The sequence below is a fragment of the Colletotrichum truncatum genome (assembly GCF_014235925.2).
Source record: "Colletotrichum truncatum strain CMES1059 chromosome Unknown Contig_0002, whole genome shotgun sequence".
In the NCBI taxonomy this organism is placed as follows: Eukaryota; Fungi; Ascomycota; class Sordariomycetes; order Glomerellales; family Glomerellaceae; genus Colletotrichum; species Colletotrichum truncatum.
The window spans coordinates 6,052,969-6,076,025 of NW_027222399.1; the positions used below are offsets into that span (position 1 = coordinate 6,052,969).

A 23,057-nucleotide genomic window follows, 5' to 3' on the forward strand; every position below is an offset into this window, starting at 1 on the left:
TCCTTATCAGGGCGTTAAGTGACATGGCCGCCAAGGACCGCTGCGACCCCGCGAACGCCGCTGCAAGCCGAACTTACATCACCCGCATCCCTCGGGTTAGGGACGACTTCCCTCGTCTGGCCGGCGGTTTCAATTTCCTCCTTCTCTGAACCGTCTGTCATCTAGGGAATTGGTTCTCAATGAAGTTTGTCGGTTCAGAATCATCCATAATGAGGTCAATCTCAATGCGTCCCCTTCGGCGAGCGCTGGCGCCGTCGATATCGAGCCAGCTCCCCCTTGCCGTTTCTCGGCTCTACTCTACGCATCCTCCCAATGCGAAACTCAATATTCCCGTCGACTACTCGACGACGTCTCTCCTTGCGCATTCTTCTCAGACCGCTCTCAGCACAGCAGAACTGCCTGCAGAGGTTCGCAATGGAACGACAAAGAAGATGAACCTGTTTCAGGCCATCAATGACGCTCTGTCGATCGCGCTGGCCGAAGACGACTCTGTCATGGTCTTTGGCGAGGATGTCGCTTTTGGCGGGGTGTTCCGATGCACAATGAAGCTGGCCGAGACCTATGGCGCAGATCGCATCTTCAATACACCCTTGACAGAGCAGGGCATTATGGGCTTCGCCATCGGCGTGGCGGCGGAGGGCATGCGGCCTGTGGCAGAGATCCAGTTCGCCGACTATATCTACCCAGCCTTTGACCAGCTTGTCAATGAGGCCGCCAAGTTCCGGTACAGAGATGGTGCATGTGGACGCAGTGTAGGCGGTCTTACGGTACGCATGCCCTGCGGTGGTGTCGGACACGGCGCACTTTACCATTCTCAATCCCCCGAGAGCTTGTTTACGCACATTCCCGGATTGCGGGTTATCATGCCAAGGTCACCTCTTCAGGCCAAAGGCCTCTTGTTGTCGGCCATTCGCAGCAATGACCCGTGCATCTTCATGGAGCCCAAGATTCTCTATCGCGCGGCTGTCGAACAGGTCCCTACGGGAGCGTATACCTTGCCGCTATCCAAAGCGGAAGTTCTGAAGGAAGGCAAGGACGTGACGATAGTATCATATGGTCAGCCGTTGTACACGTGCATGTCTGCCATCCAAAAGGCTGAGGAAGATTTGGGCATCTCCGTGGAGCTCATTGATCTCAGAACTCTCTACCCCTGGGATAAGGAGTGCGTATTTGAGAGCGTCCGAAAGACGGGCCATTGCATTGTTGTGCATGAGGCAATGGTTAACGCCGGCATTGGCGCTGAGGTTGCCGCGGCCATCCAGGAAGACCCTGATACCTTCCTCAGACTGGAGGCCCCCGTTGCAAGAGTTGCAGGATGGAGCATTCATACACCATTGCTGTATGAGAAGTTCAACATTCCAGATGTTTCGAGTAAGTTGTGCCCTTTTTGATGTTGCAAATCAAAAGCTGACTTGTGTAGGGGTATATGATAACATAAGGCGGGTGCTTGACTATTGAGCCGGAAGATGAGGGACGGATATTGGGGGCAGAATAGGCGTCCACGTTCTAATACATACCCATAGCAACGTAGCGATCGATCTTTAAAGACGTATGCAAGCTTTGAAATTAGAAAACAAAAAGAAGGCTGCTAGATGAGCATCATTATCCTCCTTGAGATTTGGCGATGAGAAAGTACATTTTTTGCCCGCTTCTTTCCGCGAAAGTGGAAGTCCCGCACTAACAATAAATGCCCCTTTCCTGGCCAATCCTTCCTCCCCTGTACTGCCTCCAACCGCCCCGCATTACGTTTCAACATCGGGAACAGCTCAGCATCGCATCCACATCATCACCTACTGACGCGACACTGCGAGATCGAAGTTTGCAGCTTTCCCTTCAAGATGTCCCAGATCGAGACTGTGTCCTCCTTTGTGGAGGGTGCTCCCCCAGGCGAGGTAATTCCAGCTCTCCCCCACGTGCGGCATGCCAAGCTGACCTGTTGAAGCTCGCAGATGTCATCGCAGGTAATCACCTTTCACCATTCGATCCTGCAGCTAGCTCGACAGGTGCTAATGCGACAAAGACATCAAATCACTCACAGTATCCGATCCCGAACTTGTCTCCAGTCTCGAGCCGGCTTTCGAGAAGTACAATGAGGAGCAGTTTATCACGGTGAAGCTGCCAGGGGGCAGCCAGCAGGTTGGTTAAGTGAAGCTATGCAGAAGCACTCGGAAGCTAAGGGAATATTGCAGGTCATTATTAGCTCTCACAGCTCGCTTGGCGATGGCCAGTACTTTGACGTAGAAAGCTCTACGAGCTTCTCTTTTGATCACAGCACACAGAAGGCCAGCAACGCAAAGAGCTACGTGTTGGAGAGCGCAAATGCAGACTTGATGTAGGTTCTACGGTACGGATATACGGGCTTCCGCTAAGTGTGGTACAGCAAGTCAACGTTGAAGAGTCTCGGCCCCTACGTGAAAGAGCATTTCCCGAACGCCGCTTACGGTGTTTACCCGACTGAGAACGACTCGAAGGTCGCCATTATCATTGTCTCGAACAAGTACTCTCCTAACAACTTCTGGTGCGTGCCATCTATTGTAGTTGCTGCACCTTACTGACGTTTCCCAGGAACGGCCGCTGGCGCTCCCTTTACATCTACGACCCCTCGTCCGATAGCCTCGGGGGCTCCGTCAAGGTTGACGTACACTACTACGAAGACGGCAACGTCCGATTGCTTACCAGCCGTCCTACACAGACATCTGTCTCCGGCACAGGCGCTGGCATCGTCAAGGAAATCTCGACGTCGGAGAAGAAGTACCAGGAGGAGCTGAACAGAGGTTTCACGAGCCTAAGCGAGGGAGCATTTAAGGGTCTGAGACGGCAGCTGCCAGTGACGCGACAGAAGATTGAGTGGGACAAGATCACCTCATACCGCCTCGGTCAAGATATTGGTGGGGGAAGCTCAAGGCGATAAGCTGGCGATGTGGGTTTGGTGTCTAGTTAGAGCTCATGGCATTAGAGTGATTTCCTTCCGCACAGGCAGGCGAAGGTCGTCTAAAAGCTGGAATAAGTCTATTTGTTTTGTTTTTACAGCGAGGACTCGGTGCATGTATAGACTGGAGACTTGACGTCAAGCAGCCCCGATACTACACCAACCAAAACTCTCCCATGCAATAGTGGATGGAATGCAACAAGTGCAGAGGAATATATCGGAGAAAATTGCCCCTTTAGGCAAAGTATCGCGAGTCTTACCGGTCAAAATGACTTGTCCTACGGAGGGGATGGGTTTAGAAATAGCCCAAGTCAGAAGCCGATATCAAGAGCCTTCTTACTACCCCGCGCGTTCCCCGCCTTTTGTCACTGGGCTGCGTGCTACTATAGTAGTAGCACGGGCGGCTTACATCTCGATCCCGAAGACAGCACGGAATACTTCGGCATCATCCCGAGTTTCCAAGCGTCATCGTGGGGGTGGATTAGCACGCGGGTCACGAGCTTCTCCGTGGTTTGGAGAAGTGACTAAAGAGCCAAAAATGCTGGCCTTACGTTGCTCCAGCTAAATAAGGGGAGGGTGACATTTTTCAGACATGAGATTCGTCCATCTGAATCAGGTGCCGTCCCAAGAATTGGAAATTCCGAGCGCTCCGTGGAACCCGGGGTTGGCTACCGTCGGGCAAGAAGTCCGCGAGCGCCATTTACGTCCAAGCTACCCCATGGAACGGTGAGATAAGGAACGTTCCGACAGGCAGAATCGCCGAGAACCCAAACCAGTCATCAGAGGGTGTGATGTGGGTATCTAGTTGAAGAGAACCCCGCGGGAACGGCCAGCTGCGGCGGAGCAAACAATTGGGGGTTCTTTGGGTTTGGCAATGCAAGGATACGAACACGAAAGACTGGAGCCGGACCCTGTGGCTGAAATTCAGACCTGAGTAAGTGATTGCGCCAGATGCTGTAGATGTGGGCATATTTTCCAGCCACATCTACCGGATCCCGACACGAGTCCGGCAATCTACTACGTAGGGGATTGCATTCCAAAACGAGCTAACCTTTCTTACTAGCTAGTTGCAGGTGGGTTGGGCAGTAAGGATGGTGTTCATCGTTTATGCTTTATCGTCCACATACAGAGCCATGCAAGTATTCGCCCTGACTCGAAGCCAGCCGGTCAAGTCTCAATGGGCGGGGAAGGAAACGTGGCTTGGCTTTCCAAGGTCCGAGGTAAGGTACGAATGCCGGTGGGTAGAGCGGGTTTGGGGCAGATCTCACCATGGTAAAATTGGCAGCCAGTAGTGGATTGAGGACAAAGTGCCCGAATGCGATGCCGAAAAGGGACGGCGGTATCACTCTAGTCCCCGCCGGAGTCTCAATCTCATTCAGCCAGTGTCCCTACCTCCTTTCAGTCCTCTAAAAGGCCCTGAACAACCAGTAAACACTCTCTTGCCTCTTGTCAATTCCCCTAAACCCTGCAGGCCCATAACCCACTAGATCAGCGAATCAGAAGTGCCGTGCACTAATTTCGATATCCCTTATTGGCCCGTAACCTCCCCGAGCGGACCCCCGATGTCCTTTGTCCCCCCAAGCTGTCCCATTGTTCCCACTGTCCAAGCAGAAGCTTCCATCAGCTGTCAGCGTTTGTGCCCCCCCAATTTTACCTGGATCCGCGATAGTGACCGGGCTCAACAACATCCGAGAGACGCTCCTCTGGTCTGATTCCTCTTGTGCAATTCCGACCACCAAATCTCGCCAAAAAGTCTCTTCCCGTGAACAGGTTTGTTTCTTCAACCTCATTGCGCATCCACCCATCCTTTTTTACCGCCGACAGACCGCCTTGCAGATTTGTTTGCTCTTCCCAACAAACACAACAAAAAGGAGACACGTTTACAACCAAAAATCACCCCCGGGTATTTTTTTGCGAAATCTGTCACAATGGTCCTCGAACTCACCTACCAGGATGTTGCCGAGCACAACACCAAGAAGGATATTTACATCGTAGTTCATGACAAGATCTACGACTGCACCAAGTTTGTCGACGAGCACCCGTAAGTTGAGGCTTTCGCTCCCCCAATGGACGCCGTCCTCCTCCCCCCCGTCCCCAATTGTTCGTCCAAACTAACCACTTCGATCTCTTACACAGCGGTGGCGAGGAGGTTCTTCTTGATGTCGGCGGACAGGACTCTACTGAGGCTTTTGAGGATGTCGGCCACAGCGACGAGGCTCGTGAGACTCTGGAGCAGCTCTACATTGGCAACCTGAAGCGCCAGGTGAGTAAACTCTTCCATGCATGAGTAAACCCCGGTCCAGCGAAGTGGTACTGATCTGTCTTCCTCATCCAGCCCGGTGACCCTGCCCCCAAGAAGCAAGCCGCGGCCACCAGCTCCGCTAGCCACACCGAGAGCCCCGGTTTCGGTGTCGGTCTGTACGCCGTCCTCCTCATTGGCGGTGTCCTCGCCTACGTCGCCTACCAGTACCAGCAGCAGCAACAGCAGACCGCTGCATAAGCTACTCATCCGGGTTTCATGTATCACCTGAGTTTGAGGAGGAGGGAAGTCGTCGTCGTGCACACTTCCAGAAGGGAAACGCGCCCGCGTCGTCTGTAATGGACAAGTAGGACGGACGTGACGGGGGATTACTGGACTTCCGTTTTTATAACCACAAGATTTGGCGAGTGAAGCGGCGACTCGGCGAGGACGGCCGAAGGGAGCTTTTGGGTGTCGGTTCGGGCGGTGGAGGGTCTTGCGGTCAGTCGGACTGAGCCAATTCCGCCGCGTGAAGATATGCTTTTAATAGAATATACGTTCAGTCACGATGCTAATGGACGATAAATCAGTTGCTTGGAGTGGATACGCAGCATTGGATATGGTTGGCAATGGAGAACGTGTGTCTACTTCATGTTGAGTTAGTCTCTAGGCAATTCGTGGTTCTCGTCTGTTTTTTGTTGTCCGTTGTCTGTCCAGTGCTTATAGCCAACTACTAAGTAGGTATCGCAGGACCCGCGTCTCCATAACCATTAATATCCAAAAGTGAACGGAACTCCACGAACTAAATTCTAAACTCCAGCACACTTGCTGTTCCGATACCTTTGTAGCAGTAGTGACATTCGCCTCTCTAAATCGATTTGCAGTTTGTCCATAATAATGCTAACAAGTGTTCCCACGGTGAGTGGTCTGTGCACTCTCGGGTTGCTACCAGCGGAAAGTGAACCGCGCCGAGGGTTGGTCCTTCCGAATCTTTCCTCGGACCTAAGTTGTGAGAAATGCTTGTGAAAGGGAAATACTGTAACAGTAAGCCAGTAAACACAATAGCGCACATATTACTGTGCATACAAGGGAGAAGGGGTTAGACACCAACAACTTAAACATACATATCGGAAAATCGTTGATACGTGATAGCGATTGTTTCGTGGCTGAGCAATTCCAGCCTCGTCAACGCCACAACGTCGAACGTCCAAGAGAATTGAATTAGCAGCATCCCACCACTAGACCATCAAAGATCGCCCGTCCACGTCACACAACCCGCATCTTCATTGTCAATCGGCTGACCGCAGCTTCCGCCGACTACACTGTAGAAGTCCAAACAGCATTACCGGCGGCAGTAAAGGAGTGACATACAAGGAGGCGAACCGAGTCAAGCGACTGCGAAGACGAGAACGAGGCAGGAAGCCGCAGACGAAACGCGACCACATAAGCTCGTCATCGCGTCAGCAAAGCTCAAAGGAATACAACGGAAGAGGCGATAGGTTTGACTGTACGAGTTGTACTAGAAAGGTTAAGGCAGTTACTTTCTCTGCGACTCTAGAGCCTGCTCTCTGGACAATACATTCGCAACTGCCCGTGAGGCTGCGTGGTGACTCGTGAGAGGACCGATTCCGCATTGAAGGCGCCATAAGAGCGGTATAGGACGAGTGCATTTCCTGGGGCACCCTCTGAGTCATTTGCTGTTTAAAGCTTCCCTCCTTGGTTCTCGGCCAACCTATTATATCCTACAGCCTTGCATATCAAATAATATCCAAAGATGTCGTCTCTCCTCGAGAAGCAGAAGGCAGCTTTCAACAGCTCGCTTGCCTCGGCTGCCAGCAAACTGAACTCCAAAAAGCCATCCCTTGCACCGCCCTCGCCCTCGCCCTCTGTTGGCAGCACCGCGTCTAAGAACGATGCCTCCTCTTCGACCAAGCGCAAGCGAGATCCTAATGCAGTCGTCTACTCGCAGCCGGCCAACACGAGCTTTGGGCAGGAGGTCTTCACCCAGATGCAGTACGCCCTCGAGTGGTTGAAGGGGAAAGACGAGCCCAAAACAGCCACCGAAATCTTTGACCATCTCGGCCAGACGCGCAGCACCGATAAGCATAAGCAGTCTCTCGTTGAAGCCATGCGTAGGCACCCTCGCATCCAGTGGGTCCCTGATCCAAAGCTTTCGGAGCAGACGTGGAAAACGGGCACTTATGTGCATCGCCCTATCATTCCCGGTGTCAAGGACAAGATTTCGCTTCTGCGCCACCTACAGAGCAAGAAGGATGCAGAGGGAACGTCTGTCAAGGACCTCAAAGACGGTTGGCCGGATTGCGACCAGGCTTTGATGGAGCTGGAGCGCGAGCATAAGATTCTGATTGTCAAAACCAAAAAGGAACAGCACCCTCGTGCGATCTGGCTTGATGACGCTTCGCTCCACCACCATGTTGACGACGAGTTTAAACGCATGTGGAACGCCGTCGAAGTGCCCAGCACCGACGACATCGTTAAGAAGCTCATATCGGTCGGGCAGAAACCTGCCAGCGCCGACCCCAGTACCATCAAGAAAGTCGATCCTAAGGGCAAGCAGCAGAAGAAGCGCGCTGTCCGTCGCACTGGCAAGACGACCAACACCCATATGGAGCATCTGCTCAAGGATTACAGTCACATGACCAAGCGGTAGGCGCGGAAAACACACTAAATTGCATTTTTGGGCGTTTGAGGGACGGGAGTCTATTTTTCGGGGCGAACCGGGCAGGTGTCTTTTGCTTTCGGCCTTATAGATGTTTCGAATCTGGCTTTGTCACGGCCGGTCAGAAACAAGTGCTCCCGCGATAAACGGGCAGAAAATACGATGAATAGAAAGAAAGTTGCTAGATGTGAAGCTCATCGCTATGGTATCGTCTGCTACTGCTCTCCGATGCCAACTGACTTGGCTAGGAAGAAATGGGGGAAAACACTAGCCAGCGATTCTTGGTGTCTCTCAACCCTCATCGGCAACCCGCTCAAAAACTCTAAGAAAAATATCTGGCTCTTGGTTCCCGCCAACTCTCCACCGCCCTTGAACAGTGAAGGTCGGGACGCCAGTGACGCCAGCCTTTCTGGCACTGAGCACTTCCCCATCAACAATCTCCCCAGCCCTTACGCTGTCGAGTGCACTCGCGGCCTCATTCTCGTCGAGTCCCGCCTCCGCTGCCGCCGCCAGCAGAAACCCCCGGTCCGTGATGTCGGCGCCCTCCTCGAAGTGGCCCCGGAACACAGCGTTCAGCAGCCGATCCTGAACGTCGCGGTCCTTGTGCAGTGCGAGGGCAATGAGCTTATGGCACTGGCGGGAGTTGCCTGTGGTGCCGCTGACGTCGAGGTTAATACCCGCCTGGCTGCAGATGGAGGAAATGCGAGAGAATGTGGTTTCGTAGTCTCCTGACACAGAGAACCTCTGTTTGTAGAAGACACGCTTGTCGTAACCTGTTGTCCATATCAGTGCAAACGTAGCAAAAGACCAAGTAGCATAAACGCACCTGAACTCTTCAAGGCTGGGATGAGATAAAACGGCTTCCAGTCAACTTCAAACTTGACGGATGGGTCCATCTCCCGGTATATATCGATAGCGCGGTCGAGGTTCTTCTTCCCGACATAGCACCACGGGCAGAGCAAGTCGGTCACGGCTTCAATTTGAATAACAGTCATATCGGCGGCCGCAATGTTGTGCCGAGAGATAGGATTCTCTCAGTGGGAAGTTGGGTGGCGGGTTTCTCTGTGGTGTTTGTATCACCCGACATGTAAATGCCTCGGCTCCAGATGGGGTCAAATCTCTCTGGGGAGTATGGTCAACATCTGCAGGTTAAGCAGGTCACGGGTCAACGAACAAGGCGAGAGGGAAGAAACGACACACCATTTTGAGCAGGATTCCACGGTAAAGCGCATGAGCTCGAAACGTATGTAAGCGGGCTGAAAAATGGGCGCCGCCCGGCCGATATCAAGAGACACAATGAATAGTAATCAAGATCTTCGTGCTCTTTCTCATGGGATAAATAGCCCACAGGCACCCAGGCATCTCCGTGCCTTCGGCTTCCTCCCAGGCGACTTGCGCCAACACCCCTCAGTATTCCTATCAATTATGATTTCTTCTACCTATTAGCCTTGGGTAGTAATCAGGTATGTGATACCCTCTGATTCCGCAAGAACACTCCGCCTGAGTGATCTAAAATCCAAAACACTATACCGATTCAACGGACCGGACAATATGCCGCGAGTGTCGTCTACCATGATCTTGCCCCTTCCTCCTCACTCCTTTCCCGGTACGCTCTCACATCTCTTCCTGCCCCGACGAACTGAACTTGGAGATTCGGGTGTCTGAGCTTCGGAACGATCTGAAGGCGGAATGAAGTTCACTAATCAATTCCCACTACGGAATACAGCAGGCCCCCCAAGAGTATATGCAGCCAATCAGGTCCAATTCCCGTCTGTGCGTCACTGGTCAGCCAATGAGGAGTCAACATTCGGCAGACAAATCCCCTTTTCACTACCCAATTCTTTTTCTGATTTTCTCATCAATCCGACACCAAAAACAGCAAAGAGGCCGTAGTGCACCGGCCAGGTCTTGTTCTTTACCTCTTATTGTCCTTCTTCGTTGTTCATCCTTCTCGTTGCCTACCTCATAGCCATGCACGATCACTGCTGCAGACATCCCGATGCAGATACATAAAATAGTCTATCAATCTCGATTTCGTCAAGCGAGATGTTTTGGCTGATAGCTGACACTGCCTTTACCTGATGGATATGGCCCCTTTCATCTTGCTCTACTTTCATCTCAAACACTATTAAGAACCTATGAGTAAGAAGACGCTACGGTACGCCACATCATTTTGATATATGTCTCTTTCTCACAAATTCGCTTGCATCAACATACCCTTTAAACCTCTTAGCATGCTCGTGAAGTGCAGTGGGTCGTCAGTCCCGTTCCAACGAACGAACGCTACGCTCCAGACTGCATGTGCACCCCGTCAGCACACTGACCAGCCTAAGGTCGGTCCTCAAGCTTCCCTGGTCACATCCCCATACAAGCAGATGCGGGTGCATTCACTGGCCTGCAAGTCCAATTTGAGATGAGAAGAATAAGCTACGCGCGTTCATTGTCTAGTACAGGTTTGCATACAAAGATCCGCAACAAAACAGAGGTCCAGTTCCTTTATCGGGGTTCCCCGCCGATCCGTCGGCATGCCGCCCAAGAGTGCTCGTCTCCTGTATTGGAAACTCCCCCAGCCCTTTACCTCCAGCCAATACCCGCCCATGCGGCAGAACCCAGTCATCATGAAGTGTGCTTTCCGCCCGTCTATCAAAACAAAAGAAAAGGCGTGTAAATCGAACCAGATGGCTGCCCGTGCTTTTGGTATCTCCCTGACCCAGTCCCGGTGCAGCCCGTAGTATTAAAGTTGTATGTATTTACCCTCCCCCAACCTTGCCATGCACAAACTTTTCGTGTCGCAAAGAAATGGAATAAGCACACTAAGGAAATGGTTGGAACTGCACTCTTCCTGGCCTGTCGTGGCAGTTATTATCCTGGGACTAGCTCAAGTCATCAAAGACGACAAAAGCCAAGGATAATTTGGGTATGATGTTTGACCATGGGTTCTTTTAGTGAGCACCCGCCCACAGCTCGCTCTGGCGACCCTTCAGGTCGTAGGCGGCAGGGGGCTCTGTGCTCTGAGGCCGGCGAACTTGTGCAGCATTGCCGTAGAACATCTGTCCTCCAAGGGAGGGAGCAGCTGGGTAGGCATCGGGATCGGGGTACGTATATCCGTTGCCGCCGTTGCTGCTATGCGAAGGCGATGGCACATGAGATGGGGACTGCCAGCCAACACTGCCCATGTGAGGGCTACCGCCTGCGCTGCCAGGACCAGAATGCTGCTCAACGCTAGGCTCCAGTGTGGGGGGTGGCCCGTAGCCCGTAGGGTGGGAAGTAGGTCTGATGCTGGTGTTGTAGCCAGTCGAGGATGTCGATGCAGGACTACCAACGTGCATGTCCCTTTGAAGGTGCACTGGGAGCGAACTGTTGCCCATATACTGGAACTCGGCGTTGGCGCGGTGCATGCTGTCTGCGCTAGGGGACATCGAAAGCGTTCGCTGACCGGGAGAGGGCGTTGTCAGAGGCGAGCCACGGTTAGACATGGCATCTCCGTCAGAGCGGGCCGAGTTCGGTTTGGCAACGGCTCCGCGCGCAGCGAGAGCTGCGGCGGTAGCAGCAGCAGCCTCCTCGACAGTGCCAGTGTGGTGATTCTGGTGTCGCGTCAAAGTGGTACGGCGGGTGAAGGTCTTCTGGCAATCGGCATAAGGGCACTTGTACGGACGCTTGCCAGAATGAATGCGGCGGTGACGGGCGAGGGAACTGCTGTCGCTGAAAGGTTTGCCGCAACGTTCACACATATGGGGCTTTTCTCCGGTGTGGACGCGTTGGTGAACAGTAAGTGCAGATCGTTGAATGAACTGCTTTCCGCAGTTAGGAAAGTCACAAACGTGGGGACGGATGCCACTATGAATGCGTTCTATCTTCAGTCAGTATTGTTGTTTTGACAGAGGATCGGGGTCAACCTTACCGTGACGAGCCAAATCGCTTCGACGGGCGAATCCCTTGCCGCAGGTGCTGCACGGATAGGCCTTCGTAGGCTGTTGCGGTGCCTGTTGCTCAGGCGCCTTGTATTGAGGCATTCCATGAGACATATCCTGCGGAATGCCAGGCAAAATCGGGGCCATGTGAGAAACAGGCACCTGCATGGGCATTGGGGCGCCAACCATGGCGCTAGGTGAAGGATACGATCGCGGGACACCGTCCATAGTGTGACGGGAGTAGTGAGAGTGTTCTGAGCCATGAGGAGAACCAGCGCGGTCCATGGGTGGTTCGGGCATGTTTCTCGCTGTGAGCTGAGGGAGATGGGGCATCTGTCGTTCCGGGGTCGATCCGGTGGGCATGGGAGCGTGTTGTTGCATAGCGGCACCTCTTTGATTCATCAAGTTGCCAATGTCCATTACTTCGCCCGGAGCTGGCGACCTCATATTACGATGAAAATCGCTAGCGGTTGTTGGGGCCTCTGCAGCTTGAATGGCCAGCTTACAAGAGGTTCTCGGATAGTTTTGTGTCAGACAAAGGTGACTTAAGGTTTAAGAAGACTGTGTGTTCTTGGGAAAGTTAGTCTAGTAAGCGACTGAGGGGGCGAGAGGTTTGGAAAGAACAGGCTCGAGAAGGGATGTCTTTGGGGGACGCGCATCGCCACGAGTAGGAAGCGTTTTGGGTGCGACTCCACCGGCAGGGTTAGGGAAGGCAAAACGAACACGGGGATAGCCCAGCGTACCCTCTGGCATGACTAGAGGTGCCAGGAGCACCTGGTGGCGGATTCGAGCTGAATCAGAATGATGGGTTTTGACTGCAGGCTTACCTTGTACGGGTGCTGAAAAAAAATCCGGGACAGACCGATCAAAGATCACAGACCAGTATGCTGCTCGTCCTTGCCGTCGAGATATCTGTCAGGGTAGAAATACGCTTCAATCCAGGACTTCTTCTGGCAGCAGCTGCTAGTGAAAGGAACCAGGATAGGATCCGTAATCGCACGACTCGGAAGAACGATGTAAAAATAGGGTTGCTGTCGTGTTGGTAAAATATCGACAGGCCACAAGGCCTTTGTGTTCTTGATTGACGGAGGCACAGCCCACCACAGTTTGTTCGAGTAATCGTCGGTATATAGACGTGTGCAGTACACTCGTCAGGTCGATGGGCAAATGATGTGTATTTCCTACTAGGATACGCGAAGTGATTGAGCAGGAAGAGGGAGCGAATAGGTGAAGAGGCGGTCGTGTCGGGGTGTCCTAGTAGACGCGCCTGTGGTTAGTGGTCGTAACGATGGAAAACGAGGCGACAGAGGCCAGAAGGAGGAGGTTGTGGTGGGATGGATGGGCCAAAAGAGGAGGTAAAGGAAATAACTGGTGCCTCCGAGGCCGAGGGCTAGCCAGTGTCGAGGAAGTGTTTGTCAAAGTTCGCGTGTGCTGAGGTCTCGGACGAGATGAGGTAACAGGGGCCAAGAAACCTTATGATCGGGGGTGCAGATGGTCCGGCAGGGTTAGGGGGGAAAAAGTGGACGGAAAGGAAGCGTGGAGGAAAAAAAAATAGAAGGTGAGGCGAGGTGACCAAGGCGCTGGACAGCCCCAGGCATAGACCAGGGCAGCCACAGGGCAGCGCGACAAGGTACGTACTGCAGACACAGCAGGAGCGGCAGTAGCAGTTACCAAACGGCACCGACAACCCAGGAACGCAGATGATGAGCAAGCCAACCTGAAGCCGGCAAACAGGAGGTGAAAACGACAAACGACGACATCGACTTGAAGGAAACAGCAGCACCACACCACCACAATCAGAGAGGTATGGGAGAAGGAAACAGAAATGATGCAACTTACTTGGTGTATCCTCGGCGAGAGTATCTCGAAATGCTGGGTCCCAGTTCCTTTTCGATATCGGAACAGGTCGTCAATTGCGAGCAAAAGAAGAAGTAGAGAAAAAGAAAGCACGGTTGGCTAAATCCTGTCGCTACTGCAGAGGGAGCGTTGAGATATGTAAGGTAGAAGGCCCTTGAGTGAGGTACAGCAGAGAGCAAGGGGAAGGAAGGAGAAGCTGTGACGCAGCAGCGGAGCGCAGGGACGGACGGACGGGGTTCGGCAGGTGTTATAAAAAAATGTCAACCACGGGGGACGATCCTTTTAGTGAGACCGGGGGGGAAGAAAGGAAGAAAAAGAAGGGGAGGGGGTGACGGATCGATCAGAGGAGCCAGGTTGCGGCCAGGTAAGAGTGGACGTGATGGGGACAAAAGAAATGGGTTTACTTTATGAATCGAATGAGAGGAAGGAGACAGAGAGAGGAAATATGAATACGACCAGCCATCGGACAGAACAGACTGGGAGGTGAGAAGATTCATTACGCATGTACATATCTTATTCATCTCATAATACACACAACCCACGCACCTACCTTCCTCACCTTTCCCTTTCTCTAACACACACGCGCGCTCATCTCACACACGGAAAAGCGCAAAAGAGCCACTTCAGGCCGCCGGAGACTCGCGCACACGCACCCTCCCCCCAAGTCAGGTCAAGTGAGAAATCTCAAGGGCGGAAGCTTAGGTGAATTGAAACGAACGGTTTAGCTGGGACACTGGGGACCTTTACGCTGAAGCAGGCACGAACGGGGGTAAACGGGGGTACGGAGGTACAAGGGTACGGGAGTACCTGCCCTGCCCTGGAAGCAAGGGTGCGTGCCCCATGCTTTCCTCCCACCCCTGCCCTTCCTTGCCTTCCACGTCCTTTCCTCTTCCTTCTTTCCCTCCCCTCCTTACACTGAGTTCCACCCGGCTTCGATACTTCTGCCTCGTACAAGCTGTAAGTTTCCACGCCACACATACTTGTCAGAGGCCGCACCTGCCGTACCCAGTGCGCACAGTGTGTCATCCGTCTTTACCAAGAAGGGGCCCACAGTCCACCCTCAAGCACTTCTCTCTCCCTTCTCTGCTTATCCCCTTCCATTCACTCACTCCACTTCTGTTGTGCCTGCTGAACCTGGAGTCAGTGACGATCGTCCCTGTGTTGCTGCCGGTTTGGGCCACCGCCCACCCAGGGGTTAGGACCACCCTGCGAGCTGGTGCTCGTTGCCTTTGCCATTGCTTCTGCCTTTTTTTTTTTGCCTTTGCCTTTACCTTTACCACTGAGGTCCAGAAGAAGGAATTCAAGTAACCTCAGTCCTAGTCATCTCGCTCGATTTTTTGTCCAACAACTAAAGTACAGGAGCAGGCATCATGCGCCTGACATTTGTACCTTCATCTTGCTAAAGCCTCGTTCTCTCTCTCTCTCGCTCCTCATCAAAGCCTGTCCATTTTGCAACCCCTTACCAAAGTTGTCTGCTTAATCTTTCGATACTTCTCCTGCCCTGTTTGCCCTTTTCGCTACGTACCGAAACCCTCTGTCTGATGCAAGGACTGAGTTAATGCCAGTACCTGTTTGCCATCAGAACACAGAACAACCACCATGCAGCGCCCATCACCAATGCTTCATGTCCATGTTAAATGAGTCGTTGAGAAAACAGACTAGATAATACAGGTTGATCTGCAATATCAATCAGAATAGGGGATCCTCATTCAATCACGACTACGTGTGTACTACGTCCTCTATGCAACTGGCTGCCGACACCGCCTCCGCTGCTCATCATCATTATTGTCCTCTACCTCTCTTTCTTCAGGGGCCCTCGCTAGGAACCCAGGCACAACGAGACCATGGGCTACTGGCTGGCTCGCCTAAGGCACAAGACAACAACGCCCCTCCTCCACCCCCGGGCACCTATTTGCCTTTCCTCTCGTTTGGCCTCGTCATCATCAAACAATCGGGTTATTTCTGCCATCATCTCCACCAAGAAGTGGGTCTCTCGTCTCCCAGTCAAGTGCCAGATTGAGACACCAAATTACCTTTCGCATCCCCACAGACAAAACCTACGATAGGGCGGAGCAGGGGTGGTTGCTCACATCTGTTTCCCAAGCTGCTGGGGACTGCCCGATGTTCGAACCGCTGAAGTCTGAACTGACTTGTCGCTGAAAGTCTGGTCGTTTGTGGACTGACAACAGTTGGGGCTCGTGAGCCTTCTGCGTCCCCAGAAGACACACAACAGAGCATATACCGTCTGTGCCGGCATCCAACCACTCTGGCCATGACAATGACAGCAGCCCCCACCATTTTGCGCCAGCCGTACTATCCCTGAGCCTGGAGATGGACGAAATGTGCCCGTCGGCACTGCTCGGGTGCCCAACCGCCGCCGCCAGTGCTCGTCAGATAAGGTGCACTTGGCGACGCTCTGACCCTGTGCCAGACGAATGTTCCAAAGCTTCCATGTGGCCACTCCCCTCCTCGATTGGGCAACCGCCGTTGCGGCTGGCTGACTTCTTTGTCAAGCAACTGCTGTCATGAGCACGCGCAGAGTGTGGTCAGAGCCACTCCATCTCGCATTTATCCTGAGCCCAAGACCATCCAACTTGCAGCGTTTGCAATACAGATCGCCTCGCAGCACTTGTTCTCCCCATCCCTGGCATGTGCGAGGGGATGCCGGCTGTGTCTGACATATCAGCACCTTACATGAGCTGCAATCCGCTGCAACAATGGCTAAATGTGTACCTCATTACCGTTCATTTCCCACACAACACCCCTCACAAAAGATGGCTCATTGGACTAGCCACCACAGAGGCTGCCAATTCTCTCTTGGTGTACTGCCTTCCTCTTGGCGGCCAATTTTGACTACAAGACAAAGAAAAGGTGCATTTTTATGCCCATGACCGTAGCGTTTTGACACGAGATACAGAGTGTCATTTAATGAGCGCTCGGACACCATGAAATTGACTGCGTCCTCCAAAGCACGCTTCAAAGCCACGAAACAAAGTTGCGCTGGAGCTGTTTGAATACCCCTTGCTTCTCTCCTCCTCAACCCATTCCTGCTCGGTTCTCTCACTGACGTCTACTAGTAGAGCTGGGCATCTGTTCGCCTTTGCAAGGGCAATCTCGATCCAAGGGGCCTTGCGAGGATGTGACGCTACAATGTACAGGGCACCCAAGCTCTGCAAGTATGAAAGGGGCAAGGTCATGGAAGCACCCCATTCCTTCTGGAAACTATTGCTTGCCATGGAAAATTTAAGGTGACAGAACTGTTGTTGTCGCGCCGGAGAGATGCAGAGACCTAGCACGAATAAGGGCCTATATCATGCGGACTGGAAAGCATGCCAACATTATGTGTTCTTTTTTTTCTTTTTTTCTTTTTTCGGAGTGTGCACTTGGTAGCGGCCTAATAATGGCTATCTCAAACCATACAGAAAGCCGTTTGAACCGTTGTCCATTGTATAGCAGGCTAGTATTACATTTTACAACTAGACTGGTCACCATGCTTCGTTCAGACAGTCAGGGGAGCACTGTGCGGCCATGGCTCGGTACATTCACCAAAGTACATGCTTCTGTCGACGGCTTCGAGTACTCTGCACGTTAGCGGGGTTTCTAATTCAAAATGGTGAATGACGCGCCGGGTTTGCTGCCTCTTTGCCGGGAAACCCCCCTTCGATGACGGTCATCTTGCGGCGGGCCCTGCTTGTTGTACCATAGTATTCGATTGAGATCCGCCAGCAAACATGGCATTCAATTCGAAAATTGACCTCTCAAGAAGCATAGGGACGCAAGGGCCGCCCCCCTCCTTTAGCGAGGATCAGCATCTTCACAGTGGACTCTCTTGGCCTCTGCCATCTCTAGGTCGGCGCTTGCGCAGGGCAGCTGAGCATCTGAGCTAGGGAGTAACGGCCAAAAAGGGGTGCCGCCGTCATCATCTCTGACAAGGAGCTTCAGGGGAGGGAAAGCACAAACCTGGCGAAAAGCTGGACGCGTGGGGAGAATGATGGTCCATGCATGAAAGAAGGAGATTGGGCTTAAGCCTGATGGGGAAGGTTTCCAGAAAGCTTCTAGAAGGAATTTCATAGCGCGGAAGCTCCCATGGAATTACGACTGCGTCAAAGGGATGGACTGCGCCGCCGTCTCGCTGCTTCATCTGCGACGAGGGTGGGACGCCGAGGTCGAGTGGCCCTTGCAAGTCCTCTTTTATCTCCCCACTCCTTCTGGAATGCTTCGAGAAGGTTGGCCGCCTTCAGGGGTCCCCGGGTAATTAACCGACTAAGCAAGATTACACGGACTTCTTGCTGCACACGGCAGGGTTTGGAAAACAAGGCGCCTTGTGTCGTATCAGCCTTGAACTGGCTCGCGCGGACGGACTAGAACACCGGCGTTCACGGCAAGGACAGCTCGTTAAAATCCAACTATGGGGGGTGTGTGGGCAGCAGACAAACGGCCGACTCGGTTATCTCAGACAACACACTGTCCTCATCGATGACCTTCGCACCTCTGTAGGCTGTTTGTTGCCTTGACCGCCTGTTCGAATACCTTTGTTTGAAAGCAGAACAGCCGATGGCAAAGAAAGGGATAAAAGTTGAACGCATTTGACAATCAAGACGTAATGGGCTCATCGGGAAGAACACAATTACTTATCACGAGAACAATAAGGCAAAGGACGAGTTCCATCGCCAGTGTAGTATCCTGCGGCTCTGCTGCCGAAGCTCAGACTCCCATGGGCCGGGCCTTTTGACGAGCGGCCCTTTACAAAAGGTACCCGCCTCACCAGAACGGACCGGGGCTCATGCTCTCTCGGTCTGTGTCTCTACATTTCAGCTCAGGCACAGTCGCCGTCGCATGGCACGGCATGTCCTATGGCTAGGACAGCCATCGTTGATTACATCCATCATGCATGGTTCTCAGAGTGGTCCAGATGACAAGGTCTTTGGGGCTATTGAGCATGGACGGAGATTGCCGCAGGCAACTTTGAACAACGATAGTCAGGGCGGGTCGCGCTACTGCAGTTAGAAAGATCCCAATCAGTCGAAGCTCACGAGCAATCTGGTGGCTTTGACCACCGACCTAAGAGAGGGAGAATGGAAGACGTGGGGTTGGCAGAAGCGAGAAAGGGCCCGGCACCCCAGCACGGACGGGTCGAGAACAGGCATAACCGGTCGGTCGCAGATGAGCGAGACAGGCGGTCAGTCGATGACAGAAGAGAGGCTCCGCAAGGCGAAGAAGAGGTTCAGCGACCAGCATTGTCCCAAACAACAAACGCGAACTGAATTTGGTCTCTTGCGGTTTGTTTTAGTCGCATTGGGGATTCTGTTTCAGGAGTGCCGGTCGACTTTCAAGATGACACCAGTTTAAAAGAAGAACAGTGAAAAAGAGACGAAAACGACCCAGGAGTTAGCAACGGCTAACAGGAACACGAAAGATACCATGTGCAGCTCGAAGACGTGGCGGGCTGAATCTTCGTATTTCACTCCCATGAACTGCTTCCTTGCCTGCCGGCGGCTGGGTAGGTACACTGCATGCTTGACACCCACGCCCTCCCTTGGCATGTCTTGAGAAAGGTACTATGTACGCTACTGCAGAGATCTGTTCCTGGACAGCCGACAGACCAATGTCAGATCAGCAACAGCGGGCTGTACAGGAGCATGATTGACGGGTACCGACGTGATTTCTGATGCAAAGACCCTTGGAGGCTTCGATCATTGTTCCATGCAAGCTTCCATTCATCGTCATCGCCGTCATCTCCTCTTCTTCTTCCTTTACTCGCTTAACATTGTGCTATATCTGCTTGTCCCCCCTCACCCCTGACCGTTGATATTCTGCGTGCCATGACCCCCGCTCAAGACAGGCTGTATGGGCCCTGCTCTTGGTAAAGCCGCAGCTGCCCACAGTGTAGAGCAATGTCGACAGTGGATAGCTCTGAGCTGCCAAAAAGCGTAATTACGTAGTACGATGTCAACCATTTCCGTGCCTGCATTTGTGCATCTCGGACTAGATGAAAGTCCCTGCGGCCTCCCACACGGCCCTGGCTCATTGACCAAACATGATCCGTGGCTCTTACCAACCATGCACTGGGGGCCACCCTCGGTTTCCATCCCTGTTTGGTTAACCCCCTTTGAGAGGCTACGATGTATCAACAGCCCTTGGGAACGGTCGCAAAACTAAATTTTGTCTATTTTTGTAGCTCAACCCGTGCCGCTCGGCTGGATACATCACATCACCTTTAGCAGCAAGCACCGGCTGCAGCATGGAAAATCATCAGTGCTCTCAGACGCCGACGTGCTAATCCAGAAAGGAAAATAAAATAAAATAAACATAAAATCAAACCTTCCAAAGATCAATCCTCAATGATTTCGCCATGCTACAGGGCGGTAGCGGCACGCTACAGCCCCTCAGCCTCTTATCAACTTCATTTCAAGCAACGACATTTATCAGGCAATGTATTTTGCCAACGTGCGACCGCTGAGCCGGACATACACGACGAACGCCGGGCCTGATCACACTTGGAAACCACTAACATACTAATGTCCATGCTGTGGCGTGGTCAGCCCGCGCTCTCCGTCAACCCCCCATCCAATTCACACAAGGACAAAGACAGGACCAAAGCCTCAGTCTGATCCAAGACACACCCAAGACCAAAAACACTCCCAGGTCCAGGCCGACACTCATTATGGCGGCAAGGCAGTTGCGCGCATGTCAGCCAACGGGATGGCTTCCCGCAGACCAAACTAGCTAGGACCAGGGGCAGGGCAGGTTGAAGAGAGAGGAGAGGCAGGGGCAAAAAAAAAAAAAAAGGGACCAAACAAAGGAGTCGTGAATAGTAGCCACACCCGCCCGCCCCATTCTTCAAATTGTGGCCGCAACTAGTAGCAAATTTAATAACATTCATCGACGGTTGTCCCGTTAGACGTTCAGTACTATAGCATAACACCCTTTCTCAGTTTCAGGGAAAATGAGTAGAAAAAAAAAGTCAACCCAACCATCATCCGTTCTCGATCTGGACATGAAACGCCCGTGCCCAAACCGCGTCTCTGTCAGTCACCACTGTCGAGCGCGCAAAGAAACGATCAGTTTGGCTAGTACGGAGTGCCCTCCTTGTCTCACAGGGGAAAGCGACAACGACGGCGGCGGCGGCGGCGACGATGACGGCAGCAGGGAGTGTCAGACCAGTCGCCGGCAGTTGGAGGGATTTGCATGTTAAATCTCGTCAGACCCACTCACACGAGGAAACCACGTCTGTTAGCTGAACTTAGCTGAGTGGGATGAACTGACTCCAAGGTAGCCGTCGACCAGCAATGCAATGCTCTCTCTCCGTCTCTTCATGCTACGTACTTGACGCACACCTATGGACCGTCAGCCACTGCCGCCAAGTTGGGGTTGCATGTTGAGAGACATTTGATGGAAGTCACGTTGTAAGAGAAGAGAATGCAATGATGATAGCTATTCCTCTGTTTCATCCTTGATGGAGCGTGTCAATGGCATCCCCCCATACCTATCCATACTCACCCTTTCTGGCTAGAAAGACAGTGCATATGACGTGGGTGCTCAGCGTACCCAGGCAGACCTTGTCTTGCTTCTTCGGATGGCCAGGGCCGGCAACCCAGGGTTAGCAACGCCCCAAAACCATCGAACCGGAATCTAAGAGTCTTCTTGACGGGCCTCCTTGAGGTCAGAACCGGCATTTCCGCTGTCCCACCATCATCTTGGGAGCTTACCTGCTCGCAGGGGGCAAAACGGACCAAAGCAATGTGTCCGTCACAACAGACGGCCACCAATTTAGACAGGACCGTTCACGCGAAGCTACGGCGGTCTCTGAAATAGATCGCCTGCCACGAGGTCCAATGGGCGTGATCGAGACGCGAAAGGGAAGGTGGCCGGGTCAACGATCGACGACGCTGTTACCACTCAAGTTCTGCCGCTTGTTTCTACCGCTCGGGCGCCTCAGCGACACCTCGTTTTCAACACAGACTCGCCGTAGGCTTTCCCCCCCAGCTTCTCGAATGCATCGACGCAACCATCACGGCCGCCAACGACACCCGGCCGAACTGTAGATCATCAACCTCTCCACCTTGGGCACCATTGGACTTTTTCCCACCGGGCATCACTTCAACGTTCGTCTCTTTGTGCAGGCGAATAAGGGCGAGAAGAGGCGAATTATTCGCTCAAGCATCTCTCCGTCTTTTGCCTCCTGAAACCGCCACTGCAAATTCAATCCCGCTGAGTGTCCAAGACTGACTCGAGAGACCTCAAACTCCAACAGGCTGAGCGGCCGGCTCCACACCCACCCTCTTCGGGTCCGACAGCAGCGATATCCCTACCGCTGCTGTATCATACGGAGCACGGTTTGCCAGACGTGTTGCTGCACGGGTAGATCGAGCCGAAAAGAACTAACAAGCCTGCGTAGGATCATGTGGTGCAAAAGGAGAGGCTGCGTAGCATATCCGCACATTTGCAACCGGTAGCCCAAAAGATGTCAGAAAAATCAGAGGACTTCTGTCGTGGTTAATTTCTTCGGATTTCTGCGGGACCAGGATGGATGGACCTTAAGCTTTTCTCGGCCCCATGGGCGTATAAGGGATTGTCGGAACCGGGCCCTTTGACGCGTTGCAAATGACTCCAACAAGCAGATCCATGACGAGGGCCCAGCAAGGACAACAACCTGATCTGGACTGACTCCGGGCAGTTCACCTGTACAATGGGGCTTAACAACATTACGGGAGCAATGCTGGCCCTGGTACGCCCTGGGTCACACCCGTCCGATTGGATTCCTTACCATCTGACAAGATGGTTCGCTCTTGATTACCGAGCAATATGAACTGCTGCTCAGACGATCCAATCTGGGGAAGTGAACACGCACCCGGAACTTGCGAAGCCGCTCACGATGCTCTGATGTCAATACTATTCGGTGTGTTTACTACCACCTGACAAAGTGGACTCTCCACTGGGAGCTGGGTCCTAATAGTGATACCGCGCCAGGCGTATTCTGAGGCGCGTGCATTGGGAATGATCGCCAAGTTCCATGCTAACCCTGCTGCATTCATGCTTGGAGTCGGGTTCTGGGTTTGACCTGACGTTGCCGAGCGGCCGTGGAGTCGCTGTCAATCCTGCGGTCCCGCCGCGACAAACCAACAAGCGTCAAAGAGCATCCCTACAGAAAGCGATAAGACAGGCATATTGTCGCAGCTGCTTGACTAACCTCAGCTGTGATACCCGCCTAACATCTAAACGAATTACCACCCCTTCAAGTTGCTGACCTCGGCCAGCACATGCCGCGAGTCACCTCTCGTAACTTCAATGCGAGAGACAGCGCGAAACACTTGAACATGTTTTGCATTCGCAGCATCACCAATAGACAACGACAGGTGTTACTCGACCCACCTTGACAGTGCTGTTGCCAGCTTGCCTAGAACTCCGGCTGCAGCTCCCAAATCCCTTGGTTACGAGGAG

At 52.9% G+C, this 23,057-nt stretch overlaps 6 protein-coding genes across 6 annotated transcripts; 3 read left to right on the plus strand and 3 right to left on the minus strand.

Annotated features, from left to right (window-relative positions):
- Positions 1 to 179: 179 nt before the first annotated feature.
- Positions 180 to 2,911, plus strand: CTRU02_204606 (2-oxoisovalerate dehydrogenase e1 beta subunit; the record flags this gene model as incomplete). Its single annotated transcript, XM_070204404.1, has 7 exons — positions 180 to 1,371; positions 1,819 to 1,892; positions 1,943 to 1,961; positions 2,021 to 2,136; positions 2,190 to 2,332; positions 2,381 to 2,518; positions 2,566 to 2,911. The coding sequence occupies 7 exons, from the start codon at positions 180 to 182 to the stop codon at positions 2,909 to 2,911; spliced, it is 2,028 nt and encodes a 675-aa protein (XP_070062167.1).
- Positions 2,912 to 4,857: 1,946 nt separating this feature from the next.
- Positions 4,858 to 5,429, plus strand: CTRU02_204607 (cytochrome b5; the record flags this gene model as incomplete). Its single annotated transcript, XM_036721080.1, has 3 exons — positions 4,858 to 4,970; positions 5,066 to 5,192; positions 5,265 to 5,429. 3 exons carry the CDS (start codon positions 4,858 to 4,860, stop codon positions 5,427 to 5,429), a joined length of 405 nt encoding a protein of 134 aa, XP_036587064.1.
- A 1,513-nt stretch (positions 5,430 to 6,942) lies between these two features.
- On the plus strand, positions 6,943 to 7,839 carry CTRU02_204608 (transcription initiation factor iie subunit beta; the record flags this gene model as incomplete). The annotated part of the gene is made up of 1 exon (XM_036721081.1): positions 6,943 to 7,839. One exon carries the CDS (start codon positions 6,943 to 6,945, stop codon positions 7,837 to 7,839), a length of 897 nt encoding a protein of 298 aa, XP_036587065.1.
- A 300-nt stretch (positions 7,840 to 8,139) lies between these two features.
- CTRU02_204609 (dsba oxidoreductase) lies at positions 8,140 to 8,843 on the minus strand (the record flags this gene model as incomplete). Its single annotated transcript, XM_036721082.1, has 2 exons — positions 8,140 to 8,621; positions 8,675 to 8,843. 2 exons carry the CDS (start codon positions 8,841 to 8,843, stop codon positions 8,140 to 8,142), a joined length of 651 nt encoding a protein of 216 aa, XP_036587066.1.
- Positions 8,844 to 10,790: 1,947 nt separating this feature from the next.
- Positions 10,791 to 12,206, minus strand: CTRU02_204610 (zinc finger protein; the record flags this gene model as incomplete). The annotated part of the gene is made up of 2 exons (XM_036721083.1): positions 10,791 to 11,698; positions 11,750 to 12,206. The coding sequence occupies 2 exons, from the start codon at positions 12,204 to 12,206 to the stop codon at positions 10,791 to 10,793; spliced, it is 1,365 nt and encodes a 454-aa protein (XP_036587067.1).
- A 5,205-nt stretch (positions 12,207 to 17,411) lies between these two features.
- Positions 17,412 to 17,687, minus strand: CTRU02_204611 (uncharacterized protein; the record flags this gene model as incomplete). The annotated part of the gene is made up of 1 exon (XM_036721084.1): positions 17,412 to 17,687. One exon carries the CDS (start codon positions 17,685 to 17,687, stop codon positions 17,412 to 17,414), a length of 276 nt encoding a protein of 91 aa, XP_036587068.1.
- Between the last annotated feature and the right edge of the window lie 5,370 nt (positions 17,688 to 23,057).